The sequence below is a fragment of the Lissotriton vulgaris genome, chromosome 1_1 (assembly GCF_964263255.1).
Source record: "Lissotriton vulgaris chromosome 1_1, aLisVul1.2, whole genome shotgun sequence".
NCBI classification, from domain to species: domain Eukaryota; kingdom Metazoa; phylum Chordata; class Amphibia; order Caudata; family Salamandridae; genus Lissotriton; species Lissotriton vulgaris.
In genome coordinates this window covers 312,634,956-312,659,267 of record NC_141685.1, presented here as the reverse complement: position 1 = coordinate 312,659,267, position 24,312 = coordinate 312,634,956, and the positions used below count along the sequence as shown (strand labels likewise).

At 42.4% G+C, this 24,312-nt stretch overlaps 1 protein-coding gene across 2 annotated transcripts in view; it reads right to left on the bottom strand.

The window, feature by feature from the left end:
- The window catches only part of LOC147747105 (vitamin D3 hydroxylase-associated protein-like), a 289,799-nt gene that overhangs the window by 183,017 nt on the left and 82,470 nt on the right, over positions 1 to 24,312 (bottom strand). For both annotated transcript variants that reach the window (XM_086952355.1, XM_086952356.1), the window contains exons 2-4: positions 23,536 to 23,649; positions 19,151 to 19,294; positions 12,045 to 12,178 (exon numbers count right to left, since the gene is read on the bottom strand). In XM_086952355.1, the coding sequence (XP_086808481.1) occupies positions 12,045 to 12,178; positions 19,151 to 19,294; positions 23,536 to 23,649 (392 nt within the window). The remainder of the gene's footprint in view (positions 1 to 12,044; positions 12,179 to 19,150; positions 19,295 to 23,535; positions 23,650 to 24,312) is intronic.

Sequence of the window (24,312 nt, the reverse complement as noted above, 5' to 3'; positions counted from 1 at the left end):
TAACATCTACCTAAATAACATCTTACATAATTTACCCTGGACTACTGGACGTCTTTTCAACTACTACATATTTCGGCGTCAATTTACTGAAGAAAAACACTTGTGTGTAAGCTGAACCATAGTAACTTACAGAGAGAAACTAAGAACCCAGAGAGAAACTTAGAAACATGGAGGTGCATCAAGAGAACTGCTGAGGATTTCAGAAGTTTACAAGAGTTTGGAGCCTGCAGAGATCCCTTTGCCCTGGAGATCGGCCCACCAGTGTTCTGTAACACCCAACAGCCTTCACTCCAGGGCATCGGTTCAGGTGTCCATGTTTGGACTCTTCCAGCTGAATGAAACCATTTCTCGCTGCTGTCTCAATAATATTGAATTGGCGGATTTATTGTGCTTGAACTACTTACACCAGAGTACAGTGGAATGGAGTCTGTCTGCTAGAAAGAAAGCACTCCCAGCAGCCTATTATCTCAGAAGAAAGAACTCTGTAGCACATGAAGATGCCTGCGAACATGTTAAATGGAACTAAGAGTTTCAAAGCATTGGTACACATGCAAGATAAAGTACAGGAGAGAATTTCAAGGGAAACAAGAGTTTGATGGGCAGCTGTGAAGGTGCTGGTGATGCCAGCTGCAAATTTGTGGGGTGTTGGTGCTGTTCCGCTATGCGTACTTCCACCGTGGAACCCTGCACTGTAAAAGAGTTAAGGAGTAAGACATTGACACCCCCTTCAGGTGACGTTTTGCTTGCAACCGTTGTGCCGGACTCACTTAAAAAAAAATACGAATAGGAAGGCACTCACCTCAACTGTTTTAGCTGGTACCCCAGGTCTCCATGGCGGCTAGCGTGAGGCCAGACATTAAGAGCTCATGGAGTGGTGAGGAGCCCTGTAACTTGATGCCGTGCAGCACGTACCTGCCTGGAGCCACCCAGTGTGCTTCTGGTGTACGTATTGCCATATTTCTGCTGGTGGCAGCCCCGGATACTTATTACGCTTGGCCGTCATTTTTTGCTCCGTCTCCCTGTAACGCTCTTCTGAAGCGGAGTAACGATCAAGATTACGGTGTTAACATGTGGTAACAGTGTTGTCATGGAGTTCCAGTGAGGGCTGCGCTTCCGTCTGTCCTGTTGATGGGTTTTCTTTCCACTTACGTTGTTTAACGGTATTGGAGGAGGAACCACTCGTTTGCTGGGATAGTGTTTGAGCACACTCTAGAATCATCAAGACAATTTCTATCCCAGCCACAGTCAATGCAATAGACTGACGTACTTCATGCTGATTCGGTTTCGGGTTATGACTAATGCTTTAGATTGTTGTGGTACATGGGAAATTGGATTGCTGAGTTCTCAGTTATGTATGAGGTTTGGATGGATTGTGCATGCCTGTTGTATGAGATCTAAAGGTGATCTTGATATTTTCTATATTGTATTTCTGTCACAGTGTTGTTGCTGTGGAAAGACATGCACATATTTGGGCCAAGGTGTGAGGGTTCTTATATGAGGGTCCTAAAGTCCTGAGGTGAGACTTGGTTCCGGTCCTTATATGCTATTTAAGTTTTTAGTGTTCCATCCACCCTACAGGATAAGGGTGAAAGGCAGTGGGTAAGCCAAGGATTTCCGCCTTTCCCAAGAGGTAAGGGCGAAGGGCAGCGTTTAAGCCAACTGATGTGTGATTGAAGATTTATTTTAGTTTTCCACCAATTCAACGGGGTAAGGTTTAAGGGCAGGGTTTAAACCAAAAGACAGGTGTTTGTAGTCTGGAGTTTTTGTTCCACCCTTCCTACTGGGTAAGGGTGAAGGGCCGGGTTTAAGCCAAATGACTTGTGTTTGTAGTCTGGAGTTTTTGTTCCACCCTTTCTGTGGGTTATTTGTATTTGTATCTGGGATTTATATCGCGCCAACTCACCGACAGGTCTCAAAGCGCTTCTGACCAAGTACAGCAAAAGAAACAAGGTAGAGGAGTGTGGAGATACCGACCTATCTTACGGGGATGTCTTTTAAAACAAGAGGAAAGAGGAAAGGTAGGAGACCTCCCGGCTTCCGCCTCAGGAGGGGAAAAATGAGTGCTGTGTCAGTATTCAAGGGTGAAGGGCAGGGTTTAAGCCAAATGACTGGTGTTTGTAGTCTGGATTTTTTTGTAGTCTGGAGTTTTTGTTCCACCCTTCCTGCGGGTTAAGGGTGAAGGGCAGGGTTTAAGCCAAATTACTTGAGGTTGAAGTTTGTTATTCAACCCTACCTATGGGGTAAGGGTGAGGGGCAGAGTTTAAGCCATAGTATGTGTGATTGGAGTGTTGTTCCACCCTTACTTTGGGTTCGGGTGAAGGGTAGTGTGTATCCCAAGGTGTTTCATCGTTCCTGATGTTTTCTTCATTTGCTATGGGCAGTTCCCTACTGCTCCTCGATTGGTTGATTCCCTGTGTGCTGCCTTCTTTGTCAGCCTGGCCAGCAGGCATGTTGTGGCATTAGGGGTTGGTAGACGATTTGTGGTGTGGTAGATTGTAGGTTCTTTTATGGTTGGTAGGGGAGAGGATGAGGGTATTCTTATTATATGCCTATGTTTATTTTCTTTCTTTGCTGTGGTGACATGCATGATCCTTTGCAATTAATATGTGATGACAAGTTGCTTATTCAGTTATGCATCATTTGTGCAATGTTTTCCACCTTTTATTTCCATGCACCTTTAGTGAGTCTCATTCACTATATTGTAAACATGCATGCAAGAGTTTCTAATGTTATTCTTTGTAAAGAAGGGAGATGTGTTATACCTGCTGCTCAGCCAGTGTGAGTTTGGTATGGAATGTTGGTGTGTGGTGATGCTGTGGAATGTTGGATGAGTGAGAGCGTCAGTTTGAGAATGGGCTGAGCAGCAGGAAGGCTGCTCCTGGTGGGACTCTTCATAACATTTACTTAAAAAATCATCTTGCATAATTTACCCTGGACTACAGGACGTCTTTTCAACTACTTCACTACCTTACACCCCTGGCTGAGCAAATGCAATCTTTCAGCTTCTCCTTATCCTCTTATGCAGACAGCACTCAATTTGTCGTCTCCTTAGCTAATGATGTGTCATGCACAGGCCTAAAATTTAGCATCTGTATGCAGGCGGGTAACAGTTGGATGGGCAGGAACTGTTTAAAACTGAATTCAGACACAACTGAAGTGATTCTTTATGTTGACCAATCTGGCCCACGACCCGTTGGCCTCAGGATATGGGTTCCTTAACTACACCTGTCAGAAAGGCATGCAATCGTGACATCCTCTGCCTTGCTCATGCTTAGAACTCTAGGAAAGATACATGTTCATCTCAAGAAAACGTTGGTCACGGCATTAGTGATGGTGAAATTAGACTACTGTAATAGCCTCTTCATCAATGCTCACAAATACATCCTAAATAAATTGCAAAGATGGCAGAATGCCACAGCTAGGCTACGCTTGTACTTACTTCGGCATGAGAGCATGGAGCTGATGTCAGTAGGCGAAGAAATCTTGAGTTAGAGCTGTGTGTTATCCAAAAGGTTCAAAGTATACATTGAAGCAAGCTGGAGTAAAACCTGAACTCCAAGGAACACCCTGTGATGTGGGGGTCTAGAGTGAGTGAGTTTCATCTGTTGGGACTGATTAGTCAGACAAGAAATTACCCAATTGAGGACAGTGCTGTTGATTCCCATACAGTCTCTTAGAATATAAATCAAAATAACATGGTTGACAATATCAAATGTGGTGGATCAATCCAGTAGAACAAAGAAATAATTGTTGCTTGGTGACAAAGATACATACCACTTGTAAAAATGCTGTTTTGGTGCTGCAATTTTTCTAAAGCTAGATAGTAAGCTATAAGATTTCAGACCATAGTAGCAGAAAACCAGTGCACTTCACATTTCGTGTATGCTACATCTCTCCTGAAACTGATAAAGCCAAGTCCCTGAGGAAGACCGACTGACTGCTACAGCAGTGGGTGTTTGCCCTTCGTGGGCAACAGCGTCTTCACGCCGCCACTGATAACTGTTAACAAGCTATGAAGTGCATCTTTTCTTCTGAATAAACTCTAGACGGCAAAGTACTCTGCCTTCATGCTCTCATAGTATAGTGCATAGAAGTAGGCATTAGGGTGTTAGGTTCTAGCTGACAATTTAATCACACTCTAACGATGCTAGAAATGTTCATTTTATTCCTGGCATTGATAACATGTCTCATTGCTGGTTTTATAATATTCTGTGTATTTATTTTAGATGTACTGGGGAAGAGATTATTCCAGTACTAATAAATCATTTTTATTTAAAAGTGTTCATTCTTCTTAGTACAGTGTGTGTGATACTGTGAATAACGAAATACGGTGTGTTGCTATTTCCACAGTGCCCCTGATCCCTTTATGGGATTGTTAGCAACCCAAAAGCAATACATATGTATCAATTACAAATTGAGTAGTGTTTGTGGGGCTATAATAACTTGTTTTTCACATTCCTCTGTGGTGTATTGTACCCAGGTCACCCGTGTCACCCATGGGTGGGAAAGCACCCCTTGTAGAGTTATGTAAAAATTGTAACCTACGCGAACAGACTGTCCCTTAAAAATGTTTTAGTTCATTCCTTTATGATTGTACGGGTCAGGTTTGCATGGGTCCCTCAGACTCTGATAGTTGAAGTGATTTGTTAATGGGTTCCTATAAACCTCTGGTCTTTACACTCCTGTTGAATTACTACATGCAGCCTTTGTTGCATTGACTAAAGTAGTTTCAGGTCCACTTCTGATGTCGGCTGATGACACTACAAACATACATTCACCTGGAGAAAAACCTGAAGGAACATAATAACATCCTCAGTGGCCTAGGGCACATGCAGCAAACAAAAAGATTTCTGTGCCAAAGCATATTTTTAATCCTAGGTGGCCAAAATACTGCCCATCTACCATGTGAATATTCCACCAGTCAGGGACCAGCTCCAAACACTTGTCAGAGAGCAGAACATCCGGGCATCATATTTTAATCATATCTCTCATTCACCCTAAATTCAATGCCATTGTTAGGGGACTTAAGATACAACTGTCCTACATGATGTATTGTTTGGCAAACAAATTTACACAGACCTTCCAGAGAAACTTATTGGCAGGCTATAGAAGCGCTTGAGCTAATGGAAATTTGATCACATAATACCCACATTATAAATGCTCCACTGTCTCTCTCTGGTGATTAGGATTACCTTTACATCTCTACAAGAACTATTGAACTAAAGGTTCATTTTATTTTCGAAAAGAGGAACCCTGCTTCAAGGTCACCAGACCTCTTTAATCAACATCATCAAATATGATCCGACTTTACCCCTCCATTAGACAGAAACAGCAGGGGCTACCACTGAAAAATGTCACAAGTTGAGAACCTTCTTTTCCAACTTGATTCTAAAAGCAGTAATATATGTATTTACCCGCTGCCAAAGTAATTTTAATGTGGCAATTGGTATTGTCTAAAACTCTACTGAAATATATGCATCAATACTCAAAAAAACACCTTTCAATGTGCGGACAAAACTGCATACTTTGGACTACAGTTGTTGGAAAGTGGGTTATTAGTAGTGGTAAATATGCATCTATCACTGGCAATAAGACCACCAACATAGTCCAGGGTCCAGTATAGGTACTCTCGAGAAAACATGAAGAAAAAACCCAACCACCAACAACATGACCACCTTCAAGGCAGCCACCCGCAAACACCACCAACTGATTCGATCCACCAAGAAATCAGCATTCAAGAATCGACTCGACAACAACGCCATTAACAGCAAGGAACTATTCAACATCGTCAAAGAATTCACCAACCCCACCGCAGCCTCAAACGACATCACTCCCTCCCAAGACCTCTGCAATTCGTTATCCTCCTTCTTCTACAACAAAATTGCCGACATACATAACAGCTTCGAGAACAATTCCAACGAACAATCCTCTCCACCCCCCTCCGAACCTAAACCGCCCTCTAACAATCTCAACGCCTGGAAACCAATCACCACTGAAGACACCATCCGCCTAATGAACTCCATCCACTCTGGCTCGCCAACCGACCCCTCTACCCACCACATCTTCAACCAAGCAAACTCCATCATCGCACCCCATCAACTGCTCCTTCAACTCTGCTACCTTCCCAGAAAGCTGGAAACATGCCGAAGTCAGGGCCCTCCTGAAGAAACCCACAGCAGACCCCTCTGATCTTAAAAACTACCACCCCATATCCCTCCTCCCATTCCCTGATAAAGTCATTGAGAAAGCCGTCAATAGCCAGCTCGCCGCCTTCCTTGAATCCAACAACTCCCTCGATCCCTCACAGTCCGGCTTTCGAACCAAACACAGCACCGAGACCGCCCTCATCGCAGCTACAGACGACATCTGAACAATACTGGACAACGGAGAAACAGCGGCCCTCATTCTACTCGACCTCTCCGCCGCCTTCGACACAGTCTGTCACAGCACCCTCATACAACGCCTCAGCAACATCGGCATACAAGGAAAAGCCTTGGACTGGATCATCTCGTTCCTAACTGGGAGAACCCAGAGAGTCCGACTTCCCCCATTCAAATCAGAGGCAACCGAAGTCATCTGCGGTGTACCACAAGGATCATCACTCAGTCCCACCCTCTTCAACGTTTACATTAGTCCACTCGCATCCATCGCGCGTCAACACAACCTTAACATCATCTCCTACGCTGACGACACCCAGCTGATCCTTTCCCTCACCAAAGACCCTATCACCACCAAAACCAATCTTCACGAAGGCATGAAAGAAGTAGCCGAATGGATGAAAAACAGTCGCCTAAAACTTAACTCAGACAAAACGGAGGTGCTCATCCTAGGATCATCCCCCTCTGCCTGGGACGACACATGGTGGCCTTCGGCTCTGGGCACAGCACCCATACCAACAGACCACGAACGTAACCTTGGCTTCATCCTAGACTCCTCACTCTCGATGACCAGACAAGTCAACGCCGTCTCATCCTCCTGCCTCAACGTACTTCGTATGCTCAAAAAAATCTTCCGTTGGATCCCCTCCGACACAAGAAAAACTGTCACCCACGCAAAGATCACGAGTTGACTGGACTACGGAAACACCCTCTACGCCGGAATCACATCCAAATTACAGAAAAAACTCCAATGCATCCAAAACGCATCAGCGAGACTCATTTTGGACATCCCTCGCCAAGATTACATTACCGGCCACCTGAAAGACCTTCACTGGCTCCCCGTCAACAAGAGAATAATGTTCCGTCTCCTCACCCACGCACACAAGGCCCTCTACAAACTAGGACCAGAATGCCTCAACACCCGATTGTCCTTCTACACTCCCTCCTGCCAACTAAGATCCGCCAATCAAGCCCTCGCCGCAGTTCCGCGTATCCAAAGATCCACCATGGGAGGTAGATCCTTCTCCTACTTGGCGGCCAAGACCTGGAACTCACTCCCCACTCACCTCCGTCTTACACAGAACCACATCTCCTTCAGAAAAAAACTTAAAACCTGGCTATTCGATAAATAATGAACCCCCTTCCCAAGCGCCTTGAGACCCTCTGGGTGAGTAGTGCGCTATATAAATTCTTGAACTTGAACTTGAACTTGAAATAAAAAATACCCATGCCCAACCCTTGGTAGATTGGCTGTGAGCAGTGACGCTTAACTTAGGAGACAGGTATGTAGAGCATTTAAAAACACCAACTTAATGAATAATTAAGACACAGCATGGAATAAAAATCCCCCACTAATTTTTTTAAATAGGAGGAACTATATCTATAATCAAAATGAAACCAAAATGACAAACATCAAATGTAGGGAACCAGAGATATGAATTTATAAAGATAAACAGTTTCTTGCTCTTAGTCACCTTATGGAGTTTTTTTCCACAGTTGCTCCTAACTTCTCCAAAGTTCTGGAACACAGTCCGAGGTTCTTGTAGCTCCAAGAGGGTCCTGGAATGTTTGGGACCACAATTCACACAATGCACCAGGCCAAAACCCTGAAAAGTCCACTGGATGCACTCTGGGCAGTGGATACTTGGTGGTGCTGATGCAGATGAACTCTGTTAGCTTGTAACTTGCAGAGAGTAAACTCTTTAATCCGTCAGAAGCAAAGTACATCCACAGAGCTGTAGTTCCAGTTAACGCAACAGGTGCAGTCAGTCAGATTGCAGGGCCTGGTGGTGCCAATCAAGGTTCCAGCATGGCAATCCTTATTCTTCTGCTAGTTTCAATCTGCAAATCTGAGCAGCTCTGCACCTCTCACATACTTATTTAGTGTTCTCATCAGTCAAGCAGGAGAGCACTAATGTCCAATGAGGTGCAAGGCAACACCCCAGAGCATGATCACTTCCTTCAAAGTGTGGCATATTCTTCTCCCAGAAAGCACTATTCCTCCAAAATTCATCATGGCTGAACTCTCAGCAGAGCATAAAGAACTAACTAAACCAACTCTCAGTATGGCTCATTTCCATAGCTCTCCACCCCATAACATCTGCAGATTCCTTCCTTAAGCCTCCCATCAAGCTGGGTCAGAGGGGATGGAGGTAGACATATCTGGCATTCCCTGCCTATCATGTTCCCCTTGAAGCCTCTTGTTTTACAACCCCTCCCCTCTGCTCTGGCATTCCTATGTAGCAGAGCTCTCTCCAGAAAGCCTCTCCCTGGGTGAGACACTTATCCCTTCATCAAAGCAGCCTGGCCAATCCTGTTAACTCTGATCAATCAGGGAAGACTGCAGTAAGGCTGCATTTTAGCTCACAGACAAGAAAGTCATGTAACTTCTTTTCTGTACAAGCTACGATAACTTCAACAATAGCATATTGTTAGATTTATCAATAGCATTCTCCAAGGTCCTTGAATGATATTTATTAAATTCCTAGAAATATTTATGCGTTCATAAACTTTTGCTATGTTATCCTATGGGGCTAGGCATCTACAATGGGAAACTGTAATGTGCAATGTCCCCATCACCAGGCCATATAACTATATCTTTTGTAAGGGCTCTGCTTATCGTCACATGACACCCCCCACCCCTGGGACACCAATGGGAGACAGTGAAGGTCATGAATATGCAAATATAATGTAGATCCTGACTCCAGTGTTCATAGCACCAAAGTCGATTTTGGGAGAAACGTTGGGGGAAGTGAATTGTGCAATTTCTCTATCCCCAGGGTATATAAAACATATTTTATAAGGACCCCACTTATAATTACATGTCCCCCCAGCCCTCTGAAAACTAGGGGAGCCCCTGGGGTACTTAATATATAAGAATAGTGTAGATTATCACTTTTCGAGTGCCACTACCACCAAAGTCAAGTTTTCAGTTAATTTACTTTTATAAACAGTGCTGCAAGGCAGTGCTGCTTTTAAAATGACCTCAGGTGCTCAGCAGTGCACACATGCAGTGTAGAAGGAGCTTTGGCCTTTAAACTGCCATACCCTAATATATACTAGGGACTTATAGGTAGTTTTAATCTCCTGTCCTCAGTGGCGGTTGTCACCGATTAGGAGTAAAGGAGGCGGGGTTGGGATGGTGGGGGTGAGGTTAAATAAAAAATGAAATTCAACCTAACCTGCTTGCAGTGTCCTTCTTGCTGCTCCTTCTGGTCGAGTCTTTCCTCCTCCCGCCGACAGGAACAGGAAGAAACCTGGAATCTCCCAGGCTCCCCTGATCCAAAACACAATGCTGCAATACACCGTTGTGCTTGGTCTGAGCGCTGTGGTTCAGCGCTCAGACAGGGAATAGAGGCTTGGACATCTTCTCCACCCAGGCTTTAATGCAGCCTGGGTCGAGAAGAGGGAAAGTGTGCATGACTGTTGTGATCAGCCCGAGAAGGGTCAGCCAAAGAGTTATGTGCAATTAGGAATGGGGGTGAACCAGTCCTCGGCTGCTCGGTGAGCTCCGACCCGCAAAGCTGCCGCTGGCCAGTTGCCACCAGTACCAGTCAGCATAAAATGTAGGTGCACAGTGCATACAGGATGACTTTGCAAAAACAGTAATGGAAGCATGCCCTTCATAAACGTGCACCTCCACTTGGCAATCATACACATGGCCATTTCATGTGGAGGAGTGAACACAGGAAGCGCATATTCTGGAAAAGGCTATGCTTTTCAGTGCAAATGACCTGCTGAAGTCCATAAATAACTTTTTGTCTCTCCCTACTATTTCTTTTTTATCTGGTAAGAGTCTTAACCTTTTATATGGTAGGATTTCCACTAGAATCGTAACTGGTTTAAATTTAGATTGGCCTTTTTGAAATGTTTCTCCTATGATGCTTTCATATTGGATAACATGTTATTAATTTTATGTTTATTAACCTACACTTTAATTTTTACATCTATTTTTCCAATTAACAGTAGACCACAAGGGTATTTCATGACATAAATACAGCAATCACTGTCTCATGTTGCATGATCCTTCAATTTAAAGGTTTTCCCCATGCGTGGATGATGATGTTGTTCTACAGTGTCAATCATAGGTTGTGTTCTTGAATCACCATGCGTCTCTCTGTGTTTATAATACATCTTTAACGTTAGCCCATCATTGATAACCATGAACCTTCTCTGAATAGTGCTCTATACCATCCTTTAGTAACATGTTCCAAATGTATTTGTAACATTTGTATCTGATATGATTGTAGAGAGTATTTTAAGGCATTGCTTTGGTTTCAATTTACAAATGTCTTTTCTTTGTACTTTATCATCTTTACCTCTGCTGTTTCTATGAGTGTTTTGTGTTAATAATTCTCTTTTCTAAATTTTGTGATCATCGTTCCGCTCTGTTTATTACTGATTTTTGTCTGACAGCATACCCCTCTTTGATCGAATTTGACAATAATCTGGGTAATTGTTGAGGTTTGGGTGATGGAGGCTAGCATAATGAAGCACATTTATCATATCTGTCTGTTTGTACAAATAAAGTAGTGGACATTTTCAAATTTGTACATTCAAAGAATGTATTCCCTCTGGGTCCGAATGACAAAGATTTTGGAGTGACTAGCTTAACTAGCTCTTCTAAGTCTCCTGACTATTCTTCCCTTAAATCCTTGGGAATGGCAGGAATACTGCTGGTGTACTACTGGAATTTAGGAGCATAGTGCTCTTGGGTTACTACTGAGTTCAGGAGCAGCTCAGGAGGCTAGAAGAGTGAGTCACACCATCTTTTTGACTGATGCCTCCTGGGTCTATTAAAGCTATACATTTGATCTGAAGGAGTACCACCTTCCAGTTGTGTGTGTATTTCCTGTTGTTATTCTGTTCCTAGCCATAACAAAACATTTAATTTAAATACCTCACATATAACAGTAAATGCTTCGAAAAAAGCTATTGCTACAAGATGTATTTCTGTTTCTGCTCTGCTAATACATATACATATTTGCATATCATGGGGTCTCGCTGGACCACATAGAAATTCAATTTATCCTTCTACCTTAAATAAGGAAGGAATAAATGTCAGAAGGCTGATGGATGAGCCTCTTATGTTGAATAAAGCCTTACTCTGACTTCTGCACCACTTATGCTTCGGGTCTTCCTTGGACTCACTATGCAGACCTTACTATGTGGAACAGATCACTAAGAAAACCTCTAAGTCCTGTTGTACCACTTACACTGGACTAAACCTCAGATAAAAACACTCAGAATATTATTTAACTTCTAAATCCTCCCTTAGATTCAATTGGTCTACAATGGAAAGCACTAAAACACCATCATCCCAATGCAATGTAGCATAAAATGGATACATTCTATTTCAAACATTTTGCTTACCTATGATCTGTATTAAAATGAGTCCTGACTCATACACTGTCTACCAGCTCTGCTAAAGCAATGTATGTGCACGTCCATTGGTACTAAAAAGAGAGCCAATGGTACTCAAGGTGGAGTACAGTCTTCCTCTGTTAAAACTTAGAATACAATGTGAAAAGGAGGTAGGAATTCAGGAAAAGGCAGACCTAGCCTCTAACCAGTCCCCATTGCTCTTCAGCCCATTTATTCCTCGCTAAATTTTTCTTGATAACCAGTTGACAATCATTTAAGGAAATATATAAGTTCTTCACTTACTTAAACATGGATTGAGAGGCGTTGGTTTTCACAAATGGAATGGCTCCCTGTTTTTTTAAAACCTGCACTATTACGCTGTCTTGTTGCTCTGGGATGTTGATATAACGTGCAAGACCACAGTTAGAGTCGTGCCCCTGTAAAATAAAAACAATACTTTTCAGACTTTGGCAGAGATACATGAGTTTTTTCCTGCATAGGCCCTCAATTGGCACAAACGTGTGACTTCAACCCCCAGTCTCTCTGTACCTTGAGTCATGATTCACTTAGAGACGATCAGGACAATGAAAACAGACCAACTAAACAAAAAGTAGGCAGGGGAGCTTGCATCCCTTCCTGGTAGGTTTTGTCTCCTTTCTTTATATTGTCTGACATGATGTACTAAATCACAAAATTGTTGTAATGGCCGCTAACTGTAATTTCTCTATGGCCATTGCATCTGTGAAGTTTACCCTGATTTGCTATTTGAGCTTCTAAAAAATACAGTTTTGGGAGTGTCCCCTTTTAAGACTGAACTACAGCTTTAGCACTAAGATGAGGGTACCCTCACACCAAATTAACTCCTTTTCTTGTCTGTCTATATGCAACTTTGTAAACTTACTCTATCTACTGTATAACCATTGAAGTCCATATAGGATGATTATCTTTGGATGAAATATTCATATATGTCTGTTCTTTCCAAAACATATTCAAATCTTATGTGGCATCATCCCTGAGCATCCTCTGTATTGGCAGATTCAGTCCAAGGCAACATCTTTTCAGTATGTTAGGGTGCACCAAATGGACTATTGATGTGTGTAATTCTCATCCACCTCTGCAGCCTACTTTATATTGACCCTGATACAAGCATTTTTCATGAGTAGTTCTCAGATCGCTTTGCATCCCATTGCAGGATTTTACTAGTGTGTCGAAAGAAAAGAGAAGAATACGTGTTAACACATTAGAAAGAATTAGATAGCTAGCAGTATAGGTTTATAGTGCGAGCCTAAATATTAGTTTAGGAAAATGATATATTATCAAATATTCAGTTTCACTATTAATTATTAAGCTCCACATAAATCTCCTTGAGTTTCCATGCAAAGTACTCAAGTTTGATGATTTTATTCTTACATTGTTATTTGATCTGGCATGTATCTGTTGTCTCTTCTCTTTTGTCAGAAATATAGTGAGTTGCTACTCCTAAAACAGTTCTTAATAAGCATTACAAGACAATATTTTATTCATCTTTCTTGTCAATCAGGATAAAGGCTATATGATGTATTACTATGCAAAATGCACCATGAATTTACTTTTGCATTCTGTCTTAAACCTATGCTGTTTGTAATGCATTATGTCTCATTAAGAGGATATTGTGGTTCAGTTAATGATGATGAAATGATAATGAGAGAAATGTGTATTGAACTGTATTAGGGATCAAATGAGTGCACCTTTTAGGGAAAGTATTATACCTTTTGTTAAATGTGTAGTGCTGAACAACTTATGATGATTTTAAATTAATGTATAAAGCTGTTACATGCATAAAGGTATTAATGAATGAAATAAATCTTTCTCGCACTAGTGATGTAGTTTTTGGCTAATTGCATGTAATTATGAGGTAGGGTTTTCAAAGTAGTAGTAGGAGTTTGGCATGCAATGTAAATTGCCATGCTTAGCGTAGAGTACCATAAATGGACAAGCTTCAATGTATATTAAAAAACTGCTAAAGTATAGTAACCAGTTTAAATGTAAGGAACTGAGAAGAAACTCAATGTTTGTTACCTACGTATGTAAATAAGCACGTTGTGAAGAAGGGGCCTCCCTCCCTTTTTACCACTGCATGTGTCTGTCACATGTAAGTTTGTCAAAGGCACATAAAAAGAAAAAAGGCACAAATGGCAGGTATTTACAGACAAATACTTATTAATGAATGTATATCCCTAATAATACCAATTGACTTCCATTCTCAAAATGCATGTCTCTATTTTGTAGAGAAAACACAACAGGTGATGGACCGAGTGTGGATCAATGTCACACACTCACCCCAGTCCAAGGATCTGGGCCCAAATCCATCGTTTTTTTGCACTCCACACCACCCCGGGTTAGACAATGGCGATATGCAAATCAGCTCTGACCCTGTGCCCCATGGGAACAGTCCAGTCCGAACTACAAAAGCCATGTCCTTCCCAGAACAGAATCAAGCATCCGAGGACCGGACCGGTTTCGAGGTAACACCTCTCATCAGCCCGGCTAGCTTGACTCCAGTGGTGTGGAGTGCCTGGGACCCACGTCTGGGCATCCCCAGCGCACTTAGGGCGGAATATGCAAACACAACAGGTGATGGACCGTGAATTGTATCCTTGTGCTTGAAGTCTTCACAGACATGTCTCAAAAAACTTGGAATGAAAATTAATTCTCCAAATTATGGCATTCTGCAGTATTCTTACTTGTATGTGATAATATGTGATAATCTGAAAAGATTATTAAAATGGTGCAACAAGGAGATACATTCTTTGACTGGAAAGAGGGAGCATGGTGGGTTCAAGTGATTGTTAACCACTCACACGGAAGGAGGCCCCTGAATATGATATAGGGCAGAGGGAACAGGGGAGAGAGACAATTTCCAATCAAAAAACAAACCACTCCACCCAGAAATGTATTAGATTAGGGATATTAGAATAAATATGATATCCCTAACCTAATAGGTTTCTTGCATCATATTTGGGAATGCCAGTGTTTCTAGGATTGTTCTTATCTTATCTGCAACTTTCTAGCAGTTAGAAAAGTAATTTTGGGCAGAGTGGTTTGTTTTTTTAATAGAAATTGTCTCAAGTGATTGTTAAGTCTCTCTTGTGATCCAGGAGAATACACATCTTGATAAGATCATGAGTTTTATCACTTACAAACTGACCTTGGGAGCTTCTAGGATCCCAACAGACCTAAAATGTTATCAGGTAGATCTATTCTCAAGGTCCTCTTATTTAGTTTTTAATGTTGGAAGTTCTTTAGTCAGCATTGTGACTGTGGTGATATTATATCACTGTTGGTCTTTGAATCCTGAGAATCACTGTTCTAACCCTGTTATCCTTCCCACCAAATTCACAAGTTTGTTGTCCTAGAACAGATAGTGTTCTTACCTGGGTTGCTCTGTGGCGTTCCTAGCTCCCTGCTCTGTTACTGACTCTCCCAACAGAGATCTTCCGCCAGTTAAAAAACTCCAGCTATGAGCACGTAGACATAAGTCAGAACAGTTTGGGTCCTGCTTGCCAACCACTGACTCCCTCTGTGCACTCTGTTGCTAAGAAGACAATCTCGAGGATGTTGACAAAGCCAAATAAATCAGTTTATTGATGAATTTCAGTGTGCTGGATATTCCGCACATCATCTGGCACCATTAATAGTTGAGGATTAGTTTCACTCACTACACGTCACATACACAGGAAGTGCATGTCGTGAGTCACATTGCCCTATCCTCAGCTAGTGTTTTTTGGTACTGAAACAAAGTAATCCCACCTCTACCTTCCCATGAAATGGTTTTAACAGAAAATAGCTTCTGGAAAAAATGCTTTAAATGACATTTTCAATCACCGTCAGCAAATCTCCATATTTTTGGAATAGTTCACCAAAAAGCAGTCTGTGGTTTTCAGATGTAAAGATTCTAAACAACCAGTTCCTGGGTGCTCCAAAGGTCCCTGAATTACCAAGGACTGCTCCTCACACACCATCCATGGATTAAAGTAAAATAGCTTTCTCCTGCCTTCAAATAGAACACATCCAAATGTTCAGTCACCACTAGTCTATCTGCTGTAATGCCATCAGGATGTCACCATCTCTATACCTTAATCTAGGTCCCTGTATGCCTTGTGGCAGAGCAAGAGGCCACCTTCTCTTACCCAAATAGAACATTTTCAGTTCCACAAAATTAACATGAAGGATGATTCTTACTCCTGAGTCCTTCACCAAGCAAGCCAGAATCCTTCCATGTGGTACCTTCTTTCTTCTGAGTCCCAAACAGCTTTCTGCTGTGTTCACAGTTTTTATAGGATATTTCAACAGTGACTGGCATACATCCGAACATGAAGCCCACTGTGATGTGTTCTCTGGTTTATAAAGATGGAAGAATGGAGTTTTGTCTGGACTTTTCTTTCACCCTCTTCCAACTCCTCCTTATGCCTATTTCTTCCAGCCTTTTATGACATTGTGTGTTGTGATCAGTGGTGTTATTCAGTGCTACATCATGTTACAAAAAAGATGTATAGTGCTACATTGTGTCGTGTGGAGATATGCTGTGATATAGGTTTGCACAGTTTTAAGGAAACAAGGGAACCCTCTAGGTAGTCAAGGACCAGGGGTAACAGTATTATAAGGCAACAACGGTCCTTAACTTAATTAGATATTAAACAAGCAGTTGATGAAATATAGACAACGATGTGTACTATAAGCCAAAAAGTACCCAGCGGGATACTGATTTAATCAATGTAAGAAGGTCACGAAGGATAAAGTGAACAATTTTTACAGTGGGATACAATCCTGTATCCAATACATATATCACATAAAAGGAAGAGAGGAAATAAAGACAGATAAAGAGGAGGTAAGTCAGGCAATTTTGAAGCGAGAAGACGCTTACTTAAAGGGTTTGTGAATAGCCTAGCTGTCCCCATGTAGTAAGCACAATTTAGTGACACAATGGAAAGACTAGTGTGCAACTACATAAACAGTTGACGGCGTTTTGATCCTATACAGATTAAGGATCATCATCAGGACAAACGTTACATTGCCTGAGTTTTTGGTATTGCAATTAGTGTTATGCAAGCCTTGCGAGCAAGCAGAACCGGTAACGGTGCTAGGAGCCTGGGTCGTCCCAGTGGTAGTAGCTAGTGAAACTGAGTGAACAGGTCCTTACGGTGGTAGGCCTGGAAATCCTGGGGACCGGCGGTAGGGATAGGCCGGTATGTGAAAGAAGCCCAGGAGGTGATGTCGGCTCATTGCCTGTGGCGGGTGCTGCCAACGGGGGCGGGTTTTTTTGGAGGTCCGGCGAAGGTTCCGTTTGCTTTGTAAGCCGATCTCGGGCAGAATGGCTTGTGTCAGCGGCAGCAATTTTGGACTACTCGATCAAGAGTACTGAGAGATCGGCTTACAAAGCAAACGGATCCTCCACCGGTCCATTTCCATTGTGTCACTAAATTGTGCTTACTACATGGGGACAGTTAGGCTATTCACAAACCCTTCAAGTAAGCATCCCCTCGCTTCAAAATTGCCTGACTTACCTCCTCTTTATCTGTCTTGATTTCCTCTCTTCCTTTTTATGTGATATATGTATTGGATACAGGATTGTATCCCACTGTAAAAATTGTTCACTTTATCCTTCGTGACCTTCTTACATTGATTAAATCAGTATCCCGCTGGGTACTTTTTGGCTTATAGTACACATCGTTGTCTATATTTCATTAACTGCTTGTTTAATATCTAATTAAGTTAAGGACCGTTGTTGCCTTATAATAGTGATATAGGTTTGTGTTATTTTATGTTGTGTCAGCCTGTGCAGTCTTTGCTATGTTATGGAATGATATGTCCTGTGTTATGTGATAGGCGTTGTATTTTGCTGTGATGAATTGCTATGATCTACGTTATGGTTTGTTGTTTTATGTTATGTTCTGCTTTTATATGCTGTTATGTCTTGCTGTGATATGCTTTGTTATGTTATCATGCATTATGTTTTTTATGCCATACTGTGCAGCGCTGTTTTATGCTAGACTGTGTTGTGTAGAGTCATATCATGCTATGCTGTTTATGTTAGGGTGCATTGTTATGGTGGGTTACATCATGTTGTATTATGTAGTGCTGGGCTATTTATGTTATTTTTTTAAACACAAACCTTATTGCAGTTTGTATACATACAATCCAGATCCATATACAGGAGGGTCAAATACCAGGTAAAGTATTCCTCTAAGCTGGTATCTAACATGGTTATCTTACATCATGTTGTTCTATGCTGTGTACATTATGACGTGGTGTGTTAAGTTGTTTTGTGTAATGCTATGCAGGTTATACTTGGGTGTGTGTTGTTGCATCATGCTGGACTATACCTTAAGCTGTGCGGTGTTATGTTGTGACATTGCATCAGCTAGTAAAAACATCAAAGTAAAAACAGTGGCCCTCCCTAAAAGGTAAATGTTTTGTCACATATAGCCATCTTCAAATAATCTCCCCACTTTAAATCTGGTGGGCGGTCAAAAGGCCAAGCCTCCAACGCCCTTCCTCTGTAGGGCCATCAAAGAAGTATGTCACATTCGCTGATGTACTTAAGGTCCGTCCGTCTGTAAATCATGTGGGAGGGCCTTCAGTTTGGCAGAGACATAGTAACCTCTCCGCCAAACTCTAAATCAACCCTTTAACCCCTTCCCTGCTGGCCCGTTTCCGCCCCCGTGCGGTAAACAAACGAACAGGGGCGGGCCATGACGAACCTCAGCCGTCATCAGCACACGAGCACCGTAGTGCATGACGGCTGGGGTTCGTCACCAGCATGGAAGGGGTTAAAATCTCTGTGCCTAATAATAAAACTGACCCTGTGCAATGTAATCTGGTGCTCATGGAAAGTGCTCTGAGCCCTTGAGTCAAATATGCGCTACATACAACAGCTCCTTGCATATGTTTAAGACTCAACGACAAGCCATTTGCCAGAATTATTAAAACTGTATATAGACATTATCACAAATTTGTAGTAGTTATCAATTTTAACAGCTTTAATAAACAACAAATCCATCATTTATACATACATTACTGAAAACTATTTAGCTCTTCCGAGCTCTGTGACAAATGTATGCAACTGTGCAGCCTCACTTTTAGGTTATAGTACATCTCTGAATGCACTTCAAAATGTCTCTGTATGTCTCTGCAGTATTAAAGTGTTCCCCTTCTTGTAGTAACAAATGTGTTGGATGATTGACAAAAAGTGGCTTATCCAAGTCCTTGATTACAAGCTGCTCAAATGCAGAGGTTCAAGAAAGTTCCCCTGCTGGCACCTTGCACAGGGAATATTCAGAATTAAGCAAAGCGGTACCTCAGACATGGGTACCACACCACCAAACTCATAATCAGGCTCGAAGAGGGACATTACAAGAAACATAAATCACCTTGTAGCCATAGTGCTCCTTGATGCTGACCGGTACTCCATACAGAAGGCCTTTAGCTCTATCTTTCTTCACCTCCTTCAGCTGTGCCTCACACTCAGGAAGGAAATCAGCCAAGCAGTTGACTTGCTTGTGCACTTCCAGTGCCTGAAACATGAAAACAGATAGCCAAGGCTTGTATCATTTATTGGTTTGAAACCTTTACCTGTTTTTTCACCTCTGTGATTAATAGGTTCCCCCAGCACCCAGTGCTTCACATAAAATACCATGCACATCCCAGAACTTTATGTAATCTGTGGTAACTGTTTGTCGGCAGTTGTGTGACTAACCAAGTACAATATCCTGTCCATACTAATATAATAAAGAGAGAGCCCAAACCTTTGAGGCGGGTAATCTCAGGAACCACAGCACCAATCACAACACCCAATACAGTGTTGGAAAGGGCAGTTGCAGCAGAAGGACATAGGCTATGCAGACGCCAACCATATACATTTAAAAGCTAAAAGAACCGTGCCAGCAAAGTAGTCCCTTGTGGGCGTGTCTGCGTTGTGCTGTGGGCTTGTGCTGGGGGGGGGGTGACAAATGCTGGGGGCATGTGGTACGTTCCGCCCTTCAGGCTGGACTGTTCCCATGAGGCACAGGGTCAAGGCTGATTTGCATATGGCCATGTCTGAACTGGGGTGGTGTGGAGTGCAAAAAAATGATGTATTTAGGCCCAGATCTCTGTACTGGGGTGAATGTATGACATTGTTCTGCATTCAGTCCATCAACTATTGTTTTTGCATTTATCACCCCGAGTGGGCTGGGTATGCTCAGACATGAGTCCCATGCTCTCCAGACTACTGGAGTCAAGCTATCTTGGCTGAAGATGGCTGATAGCCAGAAATTGGTTCTAGGATGCTTGAGTCTGGTCCAGGAAAGACATGGCTTGGCAGTTCGGCCTGGAATGTTCCCATGAGGCACAGGGTCAAGGCTGATTTGCATATGGCCATGTCTGAACTGGGGTGGTGTGGAGTGCAAAAAAAATGATGGATTTAGGCTCAGATTTTTGTATTGGGGTGAATGTATGACATTATTCTGCATTCTGTCCTTCAACTTGTTTTTACATTCCGCCCTTCATGCCATGTCTCATATTGTGTGCTGGGGTGTGGGCGTGTGCGGGGCGCGTGTTGTGTCAAATATTTCATTGTTTTTTCTTCCCAGGTTCTCTACATTCCAGTTCCGGGTGTCCACCCTGCTCCCTTTGAATACCCCTGCACCCCATAATCAAAACCCACCCTTACTCCTTAAAATACTCCAACACCCTTAAACACTAACCCATCTTAACCCTATAAATATACCATGTACCCCAAAACCCAAACCTATACCTTAATCCTAAAAATACCCCTGTACCCCAAAAATCTAACCTACCCCTGAACCCTAAAATACCCATGTACCACAAAACCCAAACCTACCCCTGAACCCTTAAAATACCCCTGTACCCCAAAACCCAAACCTACCCCTGAACCCTAAAAATACCCCTGCACCCCAAAACCCAAACCTAGCTGTGAACCATAAAAATAACCCTGTACCCCAAAACCCAAACCTACCCCTGAACCCTAAAATACCCCTGTACCCCAAAACCCAAACCTAGCCCTGAACCCTAAAAATACCCCTGTACCCCAAAACCCAAACCTAGCCCTGAACCCTCAAAATACCCCTGTACCCCAAAACCCAAAACTACCCCTGAACCTTAAAAATACCCCTATACCACAAAACTCAAACCTAGCCCTGAACCCTAAAAATACACCAGTACCCCAAAACCCATACCTATCCCTAAACGCTGAAACTACCCCTGTACCGCATAACCCAAAACTATATCTGAACCCTTAAAATACCGAAACACCCCAAAACATATACCTCAGTACCCCAAAACATATACCCATACTTACCTTATCCAAACATTAAAAAAAACATGCTTTTAATATTCATGCATTTACAATGAAGTTTGTTGTAATGTATGCGTGGTAAAAGCATATAAAATGTAATGCCATGCATTATAATGGCATTGCGGAGTCATGGTACTTTCATAATGAAAGTATGCGGAGTAATGGTCTGCGGAAAGAAAGTTGCGGAATAATGGGTTTTTCCCCTCCCCCGGTAAGTACATTGGTGGCACGGCGGCTCACATCTCCAGCAACATACTCATATTTTTTCACCACCGATTTGAAAAATGCACAGGTCTCTCTCGTTGATGGCCAGCACCGACATACACTTTTAGACACACCTCCCGCCACAAGTTCTAGAATTGCAAAATTTAGAGCTGGGGAGCTACGTTCGAATCTCGGCATCAGGTCAACATCCTGTGATTCCAGGCAAATTGCTTTGTCTCCCCGTGCCTACCACAAATTAATGTGTTCTTCTGTAATGTAAATTGTGCTCATGCCATGTTGTCGAGTTCCCTCTATATAATATTGCAAGGAAAAATAAAGTAGGGAAACTCGAGTTCACACACTACTGAATGAGCACTCTTAAGTGCATCAGCAGTGCACTGTGAATCGGAGCGTTTCGCAGGCCTGTCACAGATAAGAAATGCTATGAAAACGAAATCCTACAAAACAATATACTACTGGCCGGCAGCAATTCATACCCGGACAACGTCGGGATGGGCTGCTAGTTCATCCATATAGTACTACACACTGTATTTCAGACAGCTATGCCCTACCAACATGATGCATTTTTATTGGCACCTACCCAGTCCCTATCTAACCAGGATATTTGGATCACTGACAGAATATCGGAAACAAAAATATAGTGTGAATAGATTATCGTTTCAAAAGTATCGAGGACCAAAATATTGAGAAGGTAAGTGCACATAGGTAAGTACAGATTTACTATTCTTAACTCCACAGGCTTATATACGTGGAGTTATATAGAGCAAAACTATGCCTACCTATAAAAACCTACCTTCTTGACACGATATTTTGACCACGCAATATTTTTTCTCTGATATTTTGTCTAAACACCGGAGATTCATAGCTAGTAACTGAGACAATCCTATTTTAATTTTCAACCAACATATCTTTACACTCTCTTCCCTTAACAGCTGTCTGCCAAGATCTCTGAGTGCTAACAATGAATCTGAGTGTGCCTACCCTGGGAAAGATGCCTCTGGAGAAGACAGCATTCTCTTTCCTGTCAGAAGGCTAAATATGTGTCACCTCTGCTGCTACAAGATCCTGACATAAATATGTGCAAAAATATACTTTCCGTACCTTTATAATATGTATTTAAAGTGAGGTGTGACCTCCTCCTCCTACGAAACACTGATCAAGTCTGTACCTGGAGTCTGTATTCTCAGACATGTACCTCCTAGGGCTCTGCTCTTCCGAGCTTTGAGGATAGGGAGTGGTACAAGTGAATGTATATGATTAACACCCTTTGTATGATCCACTCTGTTCACATATCTTTAATAATCAATATTTGTCTTACATTGCTCTGCCAGAGACAAATTAAGGTTATCAAGATCAAAATTATCTTTTTTGGTTAAAAGCAATAAAGGTACAAATAATAACATAAATATAAGATTTTTAAACATAATGATTCAGACAAGGGATCACCAACAAGAACAGTTTAAAAACAAGATATAAAGCAGATAAACACCACTAATAAAGTAAATTATTAGATGAAATCATTGTCATCAGTGCAATTTATAAACTTGGTATGGTACGGCCATAGAATAAACAGGTAGAGTCTTACACATCAATTCCATCACAGTGCTGGTGCATCAGAGGGGGCAGAATCAATAGCGACACCCTGTGCCTCAGTTATATGGGGACCCACACTGGGCCGGCACGCCTTATGCCTGGTCCTCTCCATCATGTCATATTTCAAGATTAGAAGGACCTATACATATTTCCTGACCCCTAGATATGGGCTTCCTGGAAGTAACCGCTGTTTCCTCCTCTTCATGTAGGCCGGGCAAAAGAAGAGAGCATGCTCTACCATTTCCTGGATATCACCACAGGAAGGGCCCGCCTCCCTATACAGCTCATGTTGCAGAGCCCAGCCGGAGGTGAAGGGGAACAGGGGAAGAGTACCATAACAAAACTGAAGTTAGAGCATCTGAGCTACCGCAGGTTCAATCTCGTCAACAAACCTCTGAAACTGAGGACATCAGGTTACCCGCGAGATTCCCAATGTATGATTGACAGTTCTTATCGTAGCTCAGGTAATTTGAACGCCTTGTGATACCAGCATAGTGGCTTCACCATCCTGGTATCTATAAAACATGGCTGTATATCACAGTAGGTAAATCAAACTCTGATTGGTTCCAGTAATCTTTTTACTCATAACCAACAGACACATTCACAACTTCCTGTAATTTGACAATTAATAATTTCCTTTACCTTTACAATATAGGCGTAAAGAGCAGTGTCCGGTGAGACTGAGCCTTCCTTAAGCTTTGCTGCCAGTTCTGCAAGTGGCATAGACACAATGGCATCCATGTTGATTTTTCCATTCTGCAAGAGAATATCAATAATGTTAAATCTAAATCTTGAATTAATAATGTTTTCTTATCTATGGTCTTGTGTAGCTATTTTTAAGACAGAAACAAGCATCTGCAAAGCCAAAAGGTCTCAAAGGCATGATCAGTCACAAGTGAGACCTATTGGCTTTGCCACTTCTGAGGCCAAAATTATGTTTGCCTACAGACATGGGACGCGTAAGGTAAAGGCAGCAAAAGTACTGACAGAGAGTTTTATGACCAGGAAGTACGACTAAGGAGAGGTCCTGGTGCTGGGAGAAATATGAGCTTGGTACATGCTGGAAGCAGTGCTAAGAAGGAGGGGTGCGGCTCGTGGAGATGTGAGCTCACTAGATGCTGCTGGAAGCAGTGCGAGGAAGGATAGGTGCATGCTGGGAGAGCTATGGGCTCAGTGCATGCAAGAAGCAGGGCCAGGAAGGAGAGGTGCTGCAGCTGGGAGAGCTATGAACTCAGTGCATACTGCTGGAAGCAGGGTGAGGAAGGAGAGGTGCTGCAGCTAGGAGGAATACAGACAGGTAGTAATATGGATGAGAGGCAAGGCTATGATGGTGGAGGAGGAAGGGACAGGTATAGAATGAGGTGCAGATACATACAGGTGTAGAATAGGTGCAACTTACAGAGGAGGCAGGGACAGGGG